General features: G+C 35.7%; 1 protein-coding gene across 1 annotated transcript; it reads right to left on the bottom strand.

Moving 5' to 3' along the window:
• Positions 1-8897: 8897 nt before the first annotated feature.
• On the bottom strand, positions 8898-14305 carry LOC116193501 (alpha-galactosidase-like). Its single transcript, XM_031522223.1, has 15 exons — positions 14019-14305; positions 11818-11876; positions 11604-11660; positions 11276-11310; positions 10975-11078; positions 10791-10866; positions 10627-10685; positions 10450-10515; positions 10275-10358; positions 10097-10161; positions 9887-9969; positions 9677-9767; positions 9532-9581; positions 9299-9439; positions 8898-9200 (listed from the first exon to the last, which is right to left on the bottom strand). Exons 1-15 carry the CDS (start codon positions 14228-14230, stop codon positions 9117-9119), a joined length of 1266 nt encoding a protein of 421 aa, XP_031378083.1. The 5' UTR covers positions 14231-14305; the 3' UTR covers positions 8898-9116.
• Positions 14306-17812: the final 3507 nt, after the last annotated feature.

Genomic DNA, 17812 nt, shown 5'->3' with positions numbered 1-17812 from the left:
CAACATAGACCAGGAGATAAACAAGATAATCTGATCCTCGGAGAATAAATAGCGAGGGGTCAGCCTTAGAATCCGAAAAGCCAAGTCGCTGAAGATAAGTATTGAGACACTGGAACCAGGCCCGAGGGGCCTGCTTGAGCCCATAGAGAGATCGGCGAAGATGACAGACATAGTCAGGGCGAGAAGTATCAATAAAGCCAGGGGGTTGAGTCATATAAACCTCCTCGTTGAGATACCCATGAAGAAATGCATTCTTCACATCTAGTTGTCGAATCGGCCATTGAGAGGAAACAGCAAGAGAGAGAATAGTCCAAATAGTAACCGGCTTGATCACTGGACTGAATGTCTCTGAATAATCGACACCTTCTCTCTGATTGAAGCCCTTCGCCACAGACGAGCCTTATAGCGATCAATGGTTCCATCGACCTTCTGTTTGATGCGGTAGACCCATTTGCAACCAACAACGTTTTGCGTAGGTGATGATGGGACAAGGTCCCAAGTGTGATTCTGGAGCAATGCCCGATACTTTTCTTCCATCGCTGCTCGCCAAGTGGAGTGTTTGCGAGCCTGAGCAAATGTTTGAGGTTCCTGCAGAGCAGCAGAAACAGAGAAAGCCAAAGGGTGGCGAGATATAGAAAATCGAGGAGGAGGTAGAGTACCATCCTTAGATCGCGTCATCATCCTGTGAGTGTTCTAAGTAGCAGGTGCAGCATCAATACCCATAGTATCCTCAATCGGAACTCTAAAACCCGTAGACTGGTCATGAACCTCAGGAGCAGGAATGGGTGACTCGGTAAGTAAGGTGGCAGATCCACCAAACTCATGAAATGGAATAAATACAGATGATGGAATAGGAATAGAAGAGGAAGTTATACTGGAAGAAAAGGGACTAGACATACCAGTAGCGAATGCAGGGCTAGAAGAGGATCGACCAGCATCCACCGAGATAGGCGCACCTGTCCTGAAAGGGAAAGAATACTCATCGAAAACAACTTGAGTAAATAAAAAAAATGCGATCAATGGTGGGATTCAGACACCGATAACCCTGATAGTGATAAGGATATCCAAGAAAGACACAAGGTTGAGATCGAGGTTCTAGCTTATGACGTGTGTAAGGACGTAAGTATGGATAGTAGAGACATCCAAACACCCGTAAGGAAGAGTAATCGGGTTGATGACCATGAAGTATCTCATAAGGAGATTTGAAAGCAAGGGATTTTGTAGGTAACCTATTTATAAGGTACACCGCTGTTTCGAAAGCAAAATCCCAAAATTTTGGTGGAATGGAAGAGTGAGAAAGTAATGTGAGACCCATGTCAACAATATGACGGTGTTTGCGTTCAGCTGAACCGTTTTGTTGAGGAACATGAGGACATGAGATACGGTGAAAAATACCATCGTTCTGCAATTCAGATTGAAAATCTGCAGAGAGAAACTCTTTTGCACCATCTAATTGAAAATACTTGATTCGATGTCCGTAGAGATTCTCGATTTGAAGACGAAATGCTCGAAAGATATTAAGTACATCAGACCCAGATTTGATAACATAAAACCATGAATATTTACTATAGTCATCAAGAAAATGAATATAGTAATGATGACCGGTATGTGAAGTGATTGGTGCAGGACCCTAAATGTCGGTATGAACAAGTTCGAATAAAGAGGTGCTTTTATAAAGAGTAGGTGGAAAAGAATTATTTATTATCTTTCCTTCTTGACAAGTAGGACAGATATGACCGATATGATCATTATTCAGAGAATATGAAGTATGTAAGACACGACTAATAATGGGAAAAGACGAGTGACCAAGACGTTGATGCCATAGGACACTGGACCCCAACACAGAAAGATGAGCTTGAGCTTGAGGACGGTCAATGCGCTTGCCTCTCGAGTGGAAACAGTAGAATCCATCTTTAACTGGGCCACGCATAAGCTCCTGGTGAGTATGACGATCCTTCACAATAAAACAATCTGGGTGAAGCTCAAAGAAGCAAATATTATCTTTGGCAAATTTGGATATGGAAATAAGATTTTTGGAAATATTAGGAGCATAAAGTATGTGATTCAGATGTAAAGGTCGTGAAGAGAGTTTGATGGTAGAAGAACCAGAAGCTAAAACTGGAAGAGATTTACCATCACCCACAAAAAGATGATCAGAACTCTGATTATCATCACGAACACTGAGATTAGAAAAATCTGAAGTCACATGATGTGTGGCTCCCGAGTCCATATACCAGTCTAGGTCAGAAAGTGTCGGAGAGGATCCATAGGCCAGATGAGCCTGAGCCCCAGAGAACTGACAGAATGGAGCGGTGTGACCAGCTCGGTTGCAGATCTGACAGATAACTGATAAACTGGGCCGAAAATGTTGCATTAGGCCGAGCTGCTGGGTAGGCCCAGAAGAAAGAGACCCGCGGGCGGAGGAGTTGATTGGACTGGGCCGACCGAAATAAAGCCCATGATTGATCGGGCCAATGCGCGGGTCAATACGTGGGTGGGTCTGACCCAAACTAACATAACCCCACCCGTTTTGCCTTTCTTCTCCACCCGCTCCCTGATTATGGATTTTCCGCCCATTTCAATGATCAGACGAACCCCCAGAAGCACCTGAGCCGCCTCCTTTTTTCGTTTCCTTTTCCTCCCTTGCTTTTGCCCTTGTTGCGACCGCTTTGGTTGTGCCGACCATCAACGTAATGAACTTCGATTGGAGGGGCACCGAGTATCCCAGAGAGCGGAGTCGAAGAAGCTGTGACCGAGGCCGCATTCTGGACCGCCACATAGAGGTGTCGTTCCTCATGGTCGACCAGAAGGGATTGTAGTTCCTCAATGCTCATGGCGATCATCCTTTCTGATTGGGCAAGCACAATTGGTTCCCAGTCGGGACCAAGACTGGTATAAATCCGTCGATTAATCTCGGCAACAGATTTGAGCTTCCCTATCTGTGAATAGCGTAGAGCATGTTCTTTGACTGCTCCAATAAATTTCGCCATTGATTGGTCTCCCTTTTTCAGGTCGCGCCACTGTTTATCAAGGAGATCCTCTTGTGCGGCAGTTTGGGTGAGGAAGGCAGTAGCGAGAGATGTCCAGGCTTCGTGAGAGGTCTCAGCAGAAAGGAGGGTTACACCAATTTCCTCCGTGACTACCAGCATGATGCAGGTAAGGGCAAAATTATCCCTTGACTGCCAATTGAGAAAATTTGAGTTGAGCGTAACTATTCCATCTGCTCCAGTTTTAGTTTTGCTCGGTACTATGACTTTGCCTTCGACATAGTCGAGCAATCCATATGTGGTAAGCAGAGGAGTCATTACTCCTTTCCAATAAAGATAATTCCTGTCATTAAGCTTAACAGGTATAGTTGGAAAAGATGAAGGAAGAGTAGTGGAATTTGAGGAAGAAGAAGGAAGAACTATGAGGGTTGAAGGAGAAGAATTGCCAGCCATAACTGCCGAGAAGAAGATAGGAGAGTTAGAAGGATAAGCGAAAGCAAGCCGATCAATTGGGAGTTACCCGGTTGAGAGCTCTGATACCATAAAGACTTTGCAAAATGACTGAATCCTCACATATTGTGTGAGGTGAAATTCATTAAAATATATAGCGGTTTACAGAGTTCTAAGTATGTAAACTATCTATATATGACTAAAATAAATGAACTGTACATGGTAAGAAATAATGAAAAATATTCGTGCTAATCTTCTCTATTAATATCAAGTATAAAAATTTCCTTTCATTAAGTTCAAAGAAGAAATTTGATATATTTTATTGAATATGTTGTTTACATAATTAAACTGACGATGTGCATATATATAATACAAATGGAATATATTTTGTCACATGCAAAAGAATCGATATATATATGTATATATAGGATGAAGATAGAAAGTTTTAAATAACAAAATCAATAAATATGCATATATATAATACATACAAAATATATTATTATAGATGCAGAAGGAATCAATATATGCACATAATTTATATTGACGTATAAGTACTTGACTCTAAGCTTATGGGAATAAAATCAACAGAATAGAATGAAAATAAATATCAATGGAAAATAAAACAAAAGAAGTATTACCATTAAGAAGCAATTCAGGAATTGAAGCCTAAATAAATAAGAAAAAATTAAAAAAAATTCAATTAGTCATCCATTTATCTAGAAATCAAGATCCTGCTTCTAAAGCCCCATGTACATATAAGAATGAAAAGCAAAATACATGAAACAAAAAATCTCAAAGTATGAAATAACAAAAATCATTATCACAATGTCTAACTACTCAACTCAAAGTTTATGGAAAAATTTTCAATAGAGAAAAATGAAGAAAAATATGTAAGGGCAAATATACCAAAATAGTGTCAAATGAATTCATGTCATTGTATCTACTTTTTATTATTTGCATATCAACAAACTCAAACTTTTCTCGGTCGATTGATCTTCTTTCAACTCGGTCACTGACGTTGTAAGTAATAACAATATCTTTAGATCCGAATCTACTGGGCGGTATCTCGATAAGGATGTAATTATCTTGATGGTGTATAAACCCCCTTCACAAAGTAACTATCTTAACAAATCGATATGAGACTTTTTTATGCTTGCATGTATTAAAAGAACCCTGATTTCATCAGAAACAATAATAATTAAATAAATATTCAAGTTTTGTATTTGAAAATATTATAATAAGTCAAAAATACCAATATATACTTCTTTATCAAGGAAAATCATGTCAAGATTAATTACTTCATTAATCCTTATGTTCACGCATCTCACAATCTTATCAATCTCACTTCAATTGTCCATGTATCTTTCTTAGGATCCAATTCTTTTATTATGTGATAAACCATTATAACGCCTCAAAATCTGCAATATTATACATTAAAAAAGATAAATAAAAAGAAATGAAAAAAAAAGAAAAAGAAAATCAAATTTAATGGGAAGGAGAGTTCATAGTCACCTTTGCTTGTATAATGGCAAAAAAAAAATCTGCAATATTCTACTTTGGTTTTTAGTTCATCGCGCCATATATATATATATATATATATATATATATATATACACACATACGGGCAAAGGCAACTCTATATTATATGTCCGAGCAGTGTATACGCATACATACAAAGGGCAAAGGGTAAAGGGCAGGTCTATATTATATATTTTTATTAGTTTCCTAACTCTATATTTTGAATATGTTGATCACCGATTACTAAGACACGGTAATTGGAATAGAATAGGCAATCTTACTAAGACACAGCTTTTGTGAAACAAATAAAATATTAACCATTATGAGAATAGGTATATAGCGTACTGTATATTTTGTTTCAATGTATATATTTTATAAGGTTATATGCATATAATTTATATATTTTACTACATAATTAATGATAAAAATTCCCTCAATACATAAGTGATGATATTGCAAAGTGAGAGAGTTCCGTTTTTTATTTTTAATGATGTGGTGATTTGAAAATTCGTCTTGCACTTCATTTTCATATATATATATATATAGATTATGTTGTGCTATATGCAAATAATATAATATTTATATGCTCTGTTTCTTATTCTTGATGATGTGATGGCATGAGAATTCAGTTCGGGTATATATATATATATATATATATATATGAGTTTATTGAAGGATCACCGACCTTTCATAAAAAACCAGAGTTTTGATATGCTAAGATTTTCATATCCTAAATCGATCACACAATTTAATATTAATATCTTAGAAAAGTGAAATAATTGAAATTATACAATTAAAAATGGAAAAATAATTTTAAGTAAAAAACAAATGTGTCAATTTTTCAAATATAGTAAGACGCACAATCTTAAATAATTATTTTAGGAAATTAAATAATTGTAAAAGAGAATTATCTAAGGTACATAGTCTAGAAAAATTAATAATTTCCTTCACGATAATTATCATGACTAAAACTAATCAATGGAATCATTGATTTTGATTCAATGTTGCTTTGGCAAATAAATAAATAATTTCAAAATAATTGTTTTGTTAAAGCAAAGATAATTGATTTAGGAAATCGAAGTAGTTAGAGAAATAATTATTTAAGATAATCAAATTTGGAAAAATAAATTTATTTTTGTTGACAAAATTACCAATAAATCATAAAAGGTTAATGACTTACACCTAATTAATGCATTTATCGAATAGTATATATTGAGATTTGCATTTATTAACATATCTCTACTTTGAAAAATTATATTATAATTACAATTTAAGAGATTTTAATTTATGATCTATATTAAAAAAATATAAAATCATAAAAGGTTAATGAATTACATTTACTGACATATTTATTGGATAGTGTATATTGAAAATTTTCATATACTAACATATCTCTGCTTTGTTATCATAAGAAATTTAAGAAAAAATATAATATCCATAAAAACCATATTATATTATAATTATAAATTAAGAGAGTTTAATTTACAATCTGTATTATCTATCTATATTTCTATATATTATATGAAAGAAATTTTTAGAAGGAAAAGTCTTACAATATTTTTTGGATTACACAGTTGAATATTTATATATATATATATATATGACATTGATATAAAAGGTAAAAATTTTCTCCAAAAATATAGATAATAATTGGTATCGAATTTTGTATAAAATAATTATTGAAACTCCAAAGATTAAACGGATAATCTATCAAGAAAAAAGTTGGTAAATTATGTTCTATATTGTGAACCTTATCATGAAAATTTAAAAATTTTAAAAGATTCCAACGAACGTATTGAAGAAAATAATTAATATGGATTTTTGAATAAAATAATTTTTGAAACTCCAAAGATTATTTGGATTATCACCTATCAAGAAAAAGTTGGTAATTATGTTCTATATTGTAAACCACTCATGAAAATTAAAATGATCAATAAAGAATCCTACAAACATACTGATCTTGTCATCATTTTTTTTATTTCATTACTTCTTGCGTTTATAGTATAATACGATCATGTAATAATATTCTAATTATCCATGTATTATTTTTAGATCCTAATTCTTTTCACATGCGGTAAACTACTGTGGCACCTCAATATCTACTATATTATAACTTATAAATAAATAAATAAATAATCAAAATAGAATTCTCAGGTGAAATTGAAAAATAATGAACATAAAAGATAGAGAAAATACTTACGGCTAGATGATGGTATGAAAAAATAGCACCTAAGAATTTGCTGCTATAAATAAATAAATAATGTGAATTCTTATGCAAAATTGAAAAATAATGAAGGGAGAAGATAAAGAAAAAACTTACAATTTTGAAGAACTGAATGAAAAAATCTCTTAACTCAGGAAGATTTACGTAGAATATATAGATGGTAAGTTTTATTATAGAATGAAAATAGAAAATTAGGAACTTGTTGATTGAGGAAAACTTCACTTTCCTTTACATGATATCTATTAGCCATATATGCTATATTCATTTAAAAAAAACGAAATATTTGAATATTTATAAAAAATCGATTTTCCTGATATTTATAATATATATTTTAGGTTATCGTATTCTCGCGACTGTGATTCATTTTTCTTTATTCATTATTATATTTTTAATAAATTCATTTTACTTATAATATATTTTATTCAACTTTCGATGAATAAACAAACCAAAACAATAAGTGCGTTCACATTTGTTATTTTGTCCTATAAGGCAAATAATTTTTTAACGATGAAGTAAATAATAAAATTATAAAGTAAGACAATTATATATACGTTGCTTAACGTTGAAGTAAATAATAATATTATAAAATAATATTTTAATATATACGTTTACTTAACGATGAAATAAATATTATTAATATCCATGTTTATTTTTCTATAAGTTTTACAACAAATTAATTTTCATGAATTTCGTTGTAAAATTGATTGATAGCATACTCGATCAAGCACGTGGTTTTCTCGCGTACTACGTACCACATTCTACCCTTTCGGGACAAATGTTTGGATCTATTATGACATAGTCTTTTAGGATTTAGGGTAGTATGGGTACATACGGATTCTTTCTCTTAACCTTAAAAATTAAACGTGCATGTAAGAAGATATTCTTGTGGTCTGTTGCAATCTAAACAAGAAGTAACTGACAGAATATCTCGTGGGACCTATATTACCAATGTTATAAGACGATAACACTCCATTCATGTTCATTAACATTTCTTTCTCTTATCTCCCTTTATTGACTCAACATATCCGATATGTGAGTATTAGAATTTGAATCTTTACTGCAGACACCAAATGGGTAGCGGAATATCGTGTCATTTTTACTACCGAGTTTATGTCATCGCAACATGTTTACAGATAATTTCCGTCCTCAATCATATTCACGAAGCATAATTGTAAGCGGAAACTAAAGGAGAATCTAATGAGGCATCTATTTTGGTTTAGTGGTTTCTCAGCAGAAAACATATCGAGAATTTTTTATAAACAATCAGATCCGGAATCTCTTCACGAGCTGGTCCAAGAGGGATGAGAGCAGGCATATAATCCATTCCCACTTCAAGGATGGTTTGTTTAATCCTTTCCAGTCTCTATCGGACTTTTAACCTTTCCTGCTGAAACTTTGCTTCATCAGGAAAGAAGTCAAGACTTTGCATCTGTTCTCAGTAAATTATGATATATATCAGAGGGTATAGACAATGAGTAAGTTTAAATTATATCCCAATGTCATAGCAACTAATACTGACGGCAAGTGATATAAATGGCTCATCGGCATGATATTCAATTCAACAGAAAAGTCTATGATCATCGGTTGGCATCTTTTTTCAATTTTCAAATTTCGCTATACTAATAGAAATGTATATTCGTCTGAAGTCACTCCTATCTTCCTATAAACATATGCGAGTATGAACTATAGTTCTTTTGCACCTCGGTGAAAACTGAACCTATTGGCAAATATTACCGAAAATACTTGGTAATTAAAAGTTTTATTTAGATTTATTTAGCCTGCTACATGAATAACTAACAGGAAAGTATACGTGCCTTACTTTTTAGGCATGACATTACATATTAGATGTAAACTATTGCATAGGAGAGCATATTGGTGTAAGTTGAGGCTAATTTTCTGGCAAAGTATCGTTTTCCATCTCGCGGCTGGGACTCTTACTATGGTGTGAGAACGTACATCTTGCAGGCATGAGATGCCACCTGACTTGAGATTTGCCCTTGTAGAGATGATTGAGTCGAGTGCTGTGAAATGAAGATAGGAGCAAAAAAGGAAATACAAATGTTAGAATTAGATAGTAACTATGTCAGTGCAAGAGGAAGAGTAAGTGTTCGAATATTACCGCCCACAAGTCGTGGGCATCGGCCACAGTTGATGATTGGAGGCCGATGTCAGACCAATACGCTGTGATATTCGCTAACGAAGATCCTTTGTTCCATAATACAACAGCTACCCTGTTTCCTGTTAGAGGACCAGCCCAAACCTACACCCGAAAAACTCTCTCCACAACATAAAAAGGAAAACAAGAAGAGAAAACGTTTCATGACAGGAAAAGTAAAATGATGAAATTATCACCTCAAGATCTCCATCCTTCTTCACTTTCTTCCCTTGAACTCCAAGACTATCTGAAATTGGAATTGACAATATACAATAATTTTCCGATTTCTCAAATAGATACTATCTATACAAAACATGCTAAATCCGCCATATCTCCTATTACCTTGATTGACCGAAATGACCTCCTTGTTGCTAAGCAAGTCAAAGGTGGTACTGTCCATAGATCTCACATCGCATCCGACCAGCAGCGGGGCCTGCAAAGATTGGTAAGTAACTTGACAACTGAGTGGACTTCGAGAACTCCATACTAACTGGAAGAGTTTGCAGATGCAAAATGTAAAAGCTTTTGCTGTTTTGGAGTTTGAGTCGGTACTTTTGCTAATGCCCAAATGCTGAAGTGGGATCGGTATTCCTCCGTGGTCATGCCTCCGTTTCCTACTTCAAGCATATCGGGATCTAAAGGAAGTCATCAGCAGAAGAAAATAAGTGAAAGTTCAAGAAAAAGAGAATATCATAATAGGGAAACAGCTTTTTGCCGAATGAGAGACCGAGAATCCTCAGAAGAAGGATCAAATAACCTTACCATTCCAAGCACCGGGTCTAGCATAAGATGCCCATTGGTCATTTTGATCTGCAATCGAAGTCATGCTGTTCCAAAGTGATTAATGACATCAGTTTTTTCACATGAAAGCAAACTCTATACGACCAGACATGGGACTGGGTTCTCGAATGACTCCCGCAACTTGCCAAGGAAATGTTACCTGTTCCAATTATCCTGTATGTCCCCAGTCGTTCTCCAACTGTTACCAACAGCCGGGGCCCATGTTGCCGGATCTTCCTGTCCCCTGTTGAACATTATTTAAGAAGTTATGGGATTAGCCCAAAACCGAGAAAAGAGAAGCGACTTGCTAGTCATTTGTTAATAATTGAACTCACCATTCACATAGAGAGAAGAATATTTTTCGACCCGAATTCTGCAATGCTTTGCTCATTACAGGATACCTACTCACACAACAAGAAGTAAATGATATCTTAAGTGAAAAGAAAAGACAGGCTTATCTTATATCATACTCCATGTTTGGTTTCCAGCACAACTGAGAATTTGAGGCAGACCTTTCCTTGGGGCTGGTGCCTGTGTTTTCGCAGTTATCATACTTCAAGTAGTCGATCCCCTGCACTCAAAAAGTGATAGATCGGGTTAGAACAACTTGAGGAGGTGATTAAGAAACTTTATGCAACCTCCAAAAGGCGGTTATGAGTGTAATAAAAAAACACACCCACATAGCGAAGGTTTTCGCATCTTGTTCTTCGTGCCCAAGCGATCCTGGCATTGTCTTACTGCAAGTCTGTGTTCTGTGGTGGAATACATACATTTGCAATCAGTAAAATTATCTCATTCAATTAATCATTCAGGTGGTGTTTTACGTAAATGAACCAAAAGATTTATAAATGAGATCATACCCGGCATCGGAGTATGTACCAAGCTTAAGCCCTTTGCTGTGCACATAATCTGCTAGAGCCTTGATCCCTGAAGGGAATGTTGCAGCTTTTGGAACCATATTTCCCTGCCAAAAAAATTGAAAATGAAAGGCATTTCCTTGATTAAAATTGAAAATTTTCAAAAATATTATTTCTACATATGTGATGAAATTAAACTAACTGAGAAATTATGTAAGTGCAATTATTTATAATTAGATAAAATTGGCTGAAATTTTAAGGAGGGTTAATAATGTTCATTTAGCTACAGAATATAACAATTCACCTGAGAATCTCGGTTGAGTTCAGCCCAGCAATCATCTGTTAATATTAAAAAAAGAAAAAGGAAACAAAAAGAGAAATAAATGCCAGAGGGAAGCAGAAATTATCAATCAACTTCTATTCGGCACATGAATTTAGAGGAATTAAAATTCCAAAGTAAGTAGTCGCATGTTCTTGGTCACTTAATTATCACGACGGTGAAGAACAATATCGGATATGAAGCCGAAAGTGATAAAACAGAATGAATGTTTGACAGGGCGAAAAAGATATGCGATCACTTTAATCATATTTTCGTTTAATGTTTTTATATGTTGTGATTGAGAAAGACATACCTAAATTAACGTATTGATAACCCAATGCGGCAAGGCCACTGGACACAATTGCATCCGCTGCAACATACAAATCAACAAAATAATATATCGCCCATCGGTGTCTTCTTTTTTTATTTCAATGTTCATTTGCAATAATTCAAAATTTGTCATTAAAAAAAGGAAAATAAAGGCAATAACAATTAATATCAATTGAATATAAATTAAAATATATTACCAGTTTCCTTGATGAGTTGCTCGTTAATGTTACAATTGAAGTGATTCCAGCTGTTCCACCTGATTATATTATGTTAGAACAAGCCAATATCAACTTCATGACTTCATCAAATTACAAAAAATAAATTATTACTTCTGAAAAATAGGAGGAGAAAGAGAAAAGGAAAACGAAAAATCCACGGAGTTGGATGTATCAGATATGAGCCAGGCCCAGCTCAATATGATAAACTGAACAGTCAATTAGGCCCACAAACAGTGTCATCGAAATAACCGGACATCCAAAGGCATCCCCAACCAGAACCAATCCATCCACGGCCACCTATGACCACGTTCAGTCTCGTCGCTGCCACCACCCACCGACCACCATCGATGTCCACCGCCTCCTACTGTGGCCACCATTTGGCGATCACACCAGCATTTGCCGCTACCTGACCTAGCCCTTATAAAGATTTAGTTGACGATTTCTATCCTAATGGCATCTGCGTTGTCCATAACACCAGCTGCGATATACAGGATTGCGCCATAATAATCAGTCATATCATTTCAGTGCAAGGCATTCCATCCTTCTGAAAGATATCCAGTGTTATCATCCGAATTGCAGCCTAGATATGCTTATCGATGCCACACATCAGCCTCACAGTGCTCAGATCACGTATTCACTATATTCATGGATATCGCTCCACGGTCCACACTCGATATTTCTCTTCAACTTAAAGTAGCTATCCAGATCGCGTGGGTAGGTCCACTTTAACAAGCAGGCGAGCATAATCTGATCACATAGAGACATTTTTATGGTTGTCTTAATTACCCAGTAATTATGTTAATCTTCTTTAGAATTGGTAGGTTTAGTCGGGGCCACTTTTGCTTGACAGAACAGAAGAGTCTTCTGAGGAAGAAGACATTTTGTGTAATGGGAACATCACAGAGTATTGCATCACAAGAGACATAAAAAAAATTTACTTTTGTAAATAATAATTTCTTTCTTTTGATTTTTCTAAAAACTACTAGGTATTGATGAACTCTTAATTGATTTATAATATTATTACGTAATATACCCGTTACATATAAGATTTTGTCCTAGTCCTTTCCATACATAATATATAACTGAGACCAATAAAAATGGTGGTAGGTGAAAGGTACTTTTTGTTTTATTTGTAAAACTCAACAAAAATAAGGACACTAAACACGTTTCGTGATTTATGTGGATTTGCTTGGCCATGTTGTATGTTATATTTGATATACGATCGTGTGATGGGAAACGACAAGTTGAATATTTTCTAGTAGTAATCATTTCTTAATCAAAATCAATTGAATATCCCCAAATGACTCAAACCCAATTACGTAAGTGATAAATGATAATAATTAAGAGCAACATCTAACCTAAATGCAATTGATCTCTTGAATTACTCAAACGTTCAAAATCAATCAAGGTACAGCTAATTAATGATCAAAAAAACCTATTTATCGTATAGTTTAAGAAAAAAGCAAAAGAAATTAGTGCAATAACACTAACCCTCAACTAAAATTCTTATCGATGGGACTTCCATCCCCGATAATTAGCCCCTTAGTCTTTCATTGTAATCCGGAAAAAAAGAAAAAGAAAAAGAAAAACAATAAATAGATTGATTAGATATGGGAATTTAATAATAATAATAATAATAATAATAATAATAATAATAATAATAAAAGAGAATGTTGCTGACACAGCACTGCTAGCATTTGAAGGAAAAAACGAAGGAAAGCGCGATGGATTTGGATACAGACAGGGAAGCAAATTGTCTTGATGGGATTTCTTCTTTTCTTCCAACACAGCTTAATAGAAAGCCAACCTGTTTTCTGGGACCGATGTTAATTATTCAATGCATTGCAGGGCATGGATCTCATATTCTAAGTTTGCCACCAACATTGTCGGCGAGCGTACACATATATCTATCGTATTCAGCGCAGTCAGTAGTTTTCATAAGTTAAAGAAAATAAAATTCGTCTCACGGAGACATGAGAGATTATAATAATAAGCATCAGTTCTAGCTGACGCATATGTAGCCATTGCTCATAGAACAGAAGTCTGTGCAGTGTACGTACGTGCTTAAATTATATGTCATTGGTTAAGTGTAAGATATATGTATCTATATATAGGAGTAACCGAGATCGGAGGACGATGATGAGATGGAGGAGGGAGACGAAGAAATTAAAAACCCTTACCCCATTTGAGGAGTTAGACCAAGGCCATTGTCCAGCAGATACCTCCTGTTGGAAGAAGAAACATCTCCTCCAACTGACCCGTTCTCGAATCTGACTCGAGCTCCGCGCACCAAGCTGCACTCTGGTAGCAATACTGACGCCAAAGCCACAATGAGCAAAAGGCAGGGAAATGCAGAAGCCTGACGAGGACAACCTCGTGAAGGAACCGCCATTAGTGCAGCTTGGTGTGTTAGATGAAGAGGAGGATTAAGGAGGAGGAGAAGATAACAGAGTAGCAGTGTGATGGGTAGTTGGGGGTATGTATATATAGAGAGAAGTGATAAGGAAGATTTGAAAAAAAAAAAAAAATTTGTGAGATCACAAGGTGTGTGTCAACTTAGCGGCCGGTACTAATCTCTATTTGAGTGTCCGGTAGAAATTGGTCCTGAACTAACTTTCAATGGATTTCGAATTCTTGCACTTCGCTTATTGGAAATTAAGTTTCATGGCTAGGTCACATTCTCTAAGGTTAGACCGAAGCTCGAAGGAGAATATCTCTTGGGTGTAACATGTATATCACATGGCATCATGTTACAAAAACTTAAAAAATATTCTTTATTTATTTTTAAAATAGTATCCGGTCACAGATCTATAACCTCACCTACCTAAAATATACATCTATTGTCTTAATTAAGACACATTCCACGTGCTATACTCCTTGCATACAAGACTTTTTAAGCTCGAATATTCTTGTAATTTAACCTTAAAAATTAAACGTGCATGGAAGAAGATATTCTTGTTGTCTGTTGCAATCTAACCAAGAAGTAACTGACAGATTACATATCTCGTGGGACCTATATTACCAATGTTATAAGGCGATAACACTCCATTCATATTCATTAACATTTCTTTCTCATATCTCCCTTAATTGGTTCGACATATCCGATATGTGAGGATTAGAATTTGAATCTTTACTGCAGACACCAAACGGGTAACGACATATCAAAGAATTTCGGAAATGGTCAAATTAATTTTACGTACTCTCCTGAATTTCTCGATGATTTGGTTTGTCAATTCGAGGATTCTGATTAAGTTACCTGTCCCGAATCAATTATATAGGAATGGTCCCAATTGAGAGAAGCGGTGCTTGCTCAATTATAGTCCTGCCGGGCGTGTCTTCTGCGGCACCCCACCTATCATGAGAAGATACGCTGTGGAAAAGCCATTGGAGGGAAAAGCCTGGGACCTATCAGATATACGAATTTCTAACCCCTCTGGAAAGCTAAATTGAAAGAGAATTCAATGTGGAATTTTCTTAAGAGAGGACTTCGGGGTTGACTTGGATTAATTGGTCCTTCACTCCGATAATTAGTTATGAGTCAATAATATTGTGGAATATCTTAAGCTGTGGTCGGGGTGGCATCCATCCATCAGTTCCCATCATGAGCTGGACAATTTGATGGGGATGAGAGAGGAGTACGTAAATTCTAAGTCGATGAAGAGATGAGTGTAGCTGGGGAAGGACTATTAAGGTCAAATAAACATCATTTCTGAAGACAACGAAATGGCAACAGGTAAGATATTTATTTGCAATGAAATGATATGTGATTTGTTCAACTGAACCCATCGAAATATTTGTAGGAATAACAAAGAGTAGCTATTTTTCATGAGAAAATCTTCAGAAATTCAATGGAGTCTCTAATTATATTATTGGTATAAAAAAAGTAATAATTTGATCTAAAATATAGTTATTGATATTCTAATAAACCCCTAACGAAAATTTAAATTGTCTCATAATTTTCAGCGAAATATGTAAGAAAAAGAATTGGATTATCTCTTAAGTTATCTTAGTTTACATCTACGGAGTCGATCAGATAAACCACCACTTGAATTGGAACAGGATTTGGGGAGTTTCGAAGAAACATAATAAGTTATCGTAATTCGAGAATCAATTACATACTTATAGTAAATTGAGCGGTATAAATTATATACTTATAGTCAATTGAAGGGATATATAAATTCAATAAAAGGAAATATAATATTTAAAATTCTATTATGATATATACATAATTGGAATAGAAATATATGCATACACTATTATATATATATCTTTTATAATTCATTTACCATTTATATGCGATTAAAATAACTTATAATATATCTAAAGACTTGGCTGAATGACTGAATCCTCACATATTGTGTGAGGTGAAATTCATTAAAATATATAGCGGTTTACAGAGTTCTAAGTATGTAAACTATCTATATATGACTAAAATAAATGAACTGTACATGGTAAGAAATAATGACAAATATTCGTGCTAATCTTCTCTATTACTCCCCCGCAAGCTGAACGGGGAGTTTTCCACGTGCAGCTTGGAGCGGATGTCAGCAAAGCGTGAAGAAGGTAATCCTTTTGTGAATCCATCAGCTAGCTGATCATCAGAGTTAATAAAGCGAATTGATAATTGTTTGTGATCATCAGAGTTAATGAAGCAAATTGATAATTGTTTGCGCATGAAACGCTCTCGCACAAAGTGATAGTCAATTTCAATATTCTTTGTTCGAGCATGAAAAATAGGATTCGCCGTAAGATATATCGCAGATATATTGTCACACCAAAGTGTCGGAGGGTGATGCTGTGAAACCCCAAGTTCCAAAAGGAGAGACTTAAGCCATAAGATCTCAGCAGTGGCATTTGCAAGACTCTTGTATTCGGACTCGGTACTCGATCGAGCAACTGTTTGCTGCTTTTTAGAGCTCCAAAAGACGGGGTTGGAGCCAAGAAAAACAACGAATCCACTGACAGAGCGACGATCATCAGGATTACCGGCCCAATCAGCATCGGAGAAGCTGTGAATAGATGATGTAGAACTTGGACGAATATGAAGTCCATAGGTAATTGTACCCTTGAGGTATCTTAGGATACGCTTCACAGCTAACCAATGAGTGGTAGTGGGACGGTGCATGAATTGACATACCTGATTGACAGCATAGGCGATGTCAGGTCTGGTCATCGAGAGATATTGCAGACTACCCACTACACTCCTATAGAGAGAAGGATCATCAAAAAGATCTCTATCATGAAGAGAAAGCTGGGAGCCTGATGTGACCAGGCAGCTAATAAGCTTACTCTCCAGCATAGAAGTTCAAGCTAGAATGTCATGAGTGTACTTGGACTGTGTCAGATAGAGTCTGGTACTATCTGTGCGAGCTTCCATCCCAAGAAAGAAGTGGAGAGGACCAAGGTCCTTCATGGAAAATTCCTGTTGTAAGGCAGTAATAATGAATCGAAAAGGTGCACCTGGTGTCCCAATCAAGATGATATCATCAACATAGACCAGGAGATAAACAAGATAATCTGATCCTCGGAGAATAAATAGCGAGGGGTCAGCCTTAGAATCCGAAAAGCCAAGTCGCTGAAGATAAGTATTGAGACACTGGAACCAGGCCCGAGGGGCCTGCTTGAGCCCATAGAGAGATCGACGAAGATGACAGACATAGTCAGGGCGAGAAGTATCAATAAAGCCAGGGGGTTGAGTCATATAAACCTCCTCGTTGAGATACCCATGAAGAAATGCATTCTTCACATCTAGTTGTCGAATCGGCCATTGAGAGGAAACAGCAAGAGAGAGAATAGTCCAAATAGTAACCGGCTTGATCACTGGACTGAATGTCTCTGAATAATCGACACCTTCTCTCTGATTGAAGCCCTTCGCCACAGACGAGCCTTATAGCGATCAATGGTTCCATCGACCTTCTGTTTGATGCGGTAGACCCATTTGCAACCAACAACGTTTTGCGTAGGTGATGATGGG

This window comes from Punica granatum, chromosome 2 (assembly GCF_007655135.1).
Source record: "Punica granatum isolate Tunisia-2019 chromosome 2, ASM765513v2, whole genome shotgun sequence".
In the NCBI taxonomy this organism is placed as follows: Eukaryota; Viridiplantae; Streptophyta; class Magnoliopsida; order Myrtales; family Lythraceae; genus Punica; species Punica granatum.
The sequence above is the reverse complement of the archived record's forward strand: the minus strand, read 5'-3'. Positions and strand labels throughout refer to the sequence as shown.

Bases quoted from the DNA above. Each gene is read 5' to 3' on its own strand.
- LOC116193501 (XM_031522223.1), bottom strand. From the start codon at position 14,230: ATGGCGGTTCCTTCACGAGGTTGTCCTCGTCAGGCTTCTGCATTTCCC. The intron at 9,970-10,096 runs GTAAGGTTATTT...GACTTCCTTTAG, and splicing joins TAGACCCGGTGCTTGGAATG to ATCCCGATATGCTTGAAGTA. The intron at 9,201-9,298 runs GTAATATTCGAA...TTCATTTCACAG, and splicing joins ATGCCCACGACTTGTGGGCG to CACTCGACTCAATCATCTCT.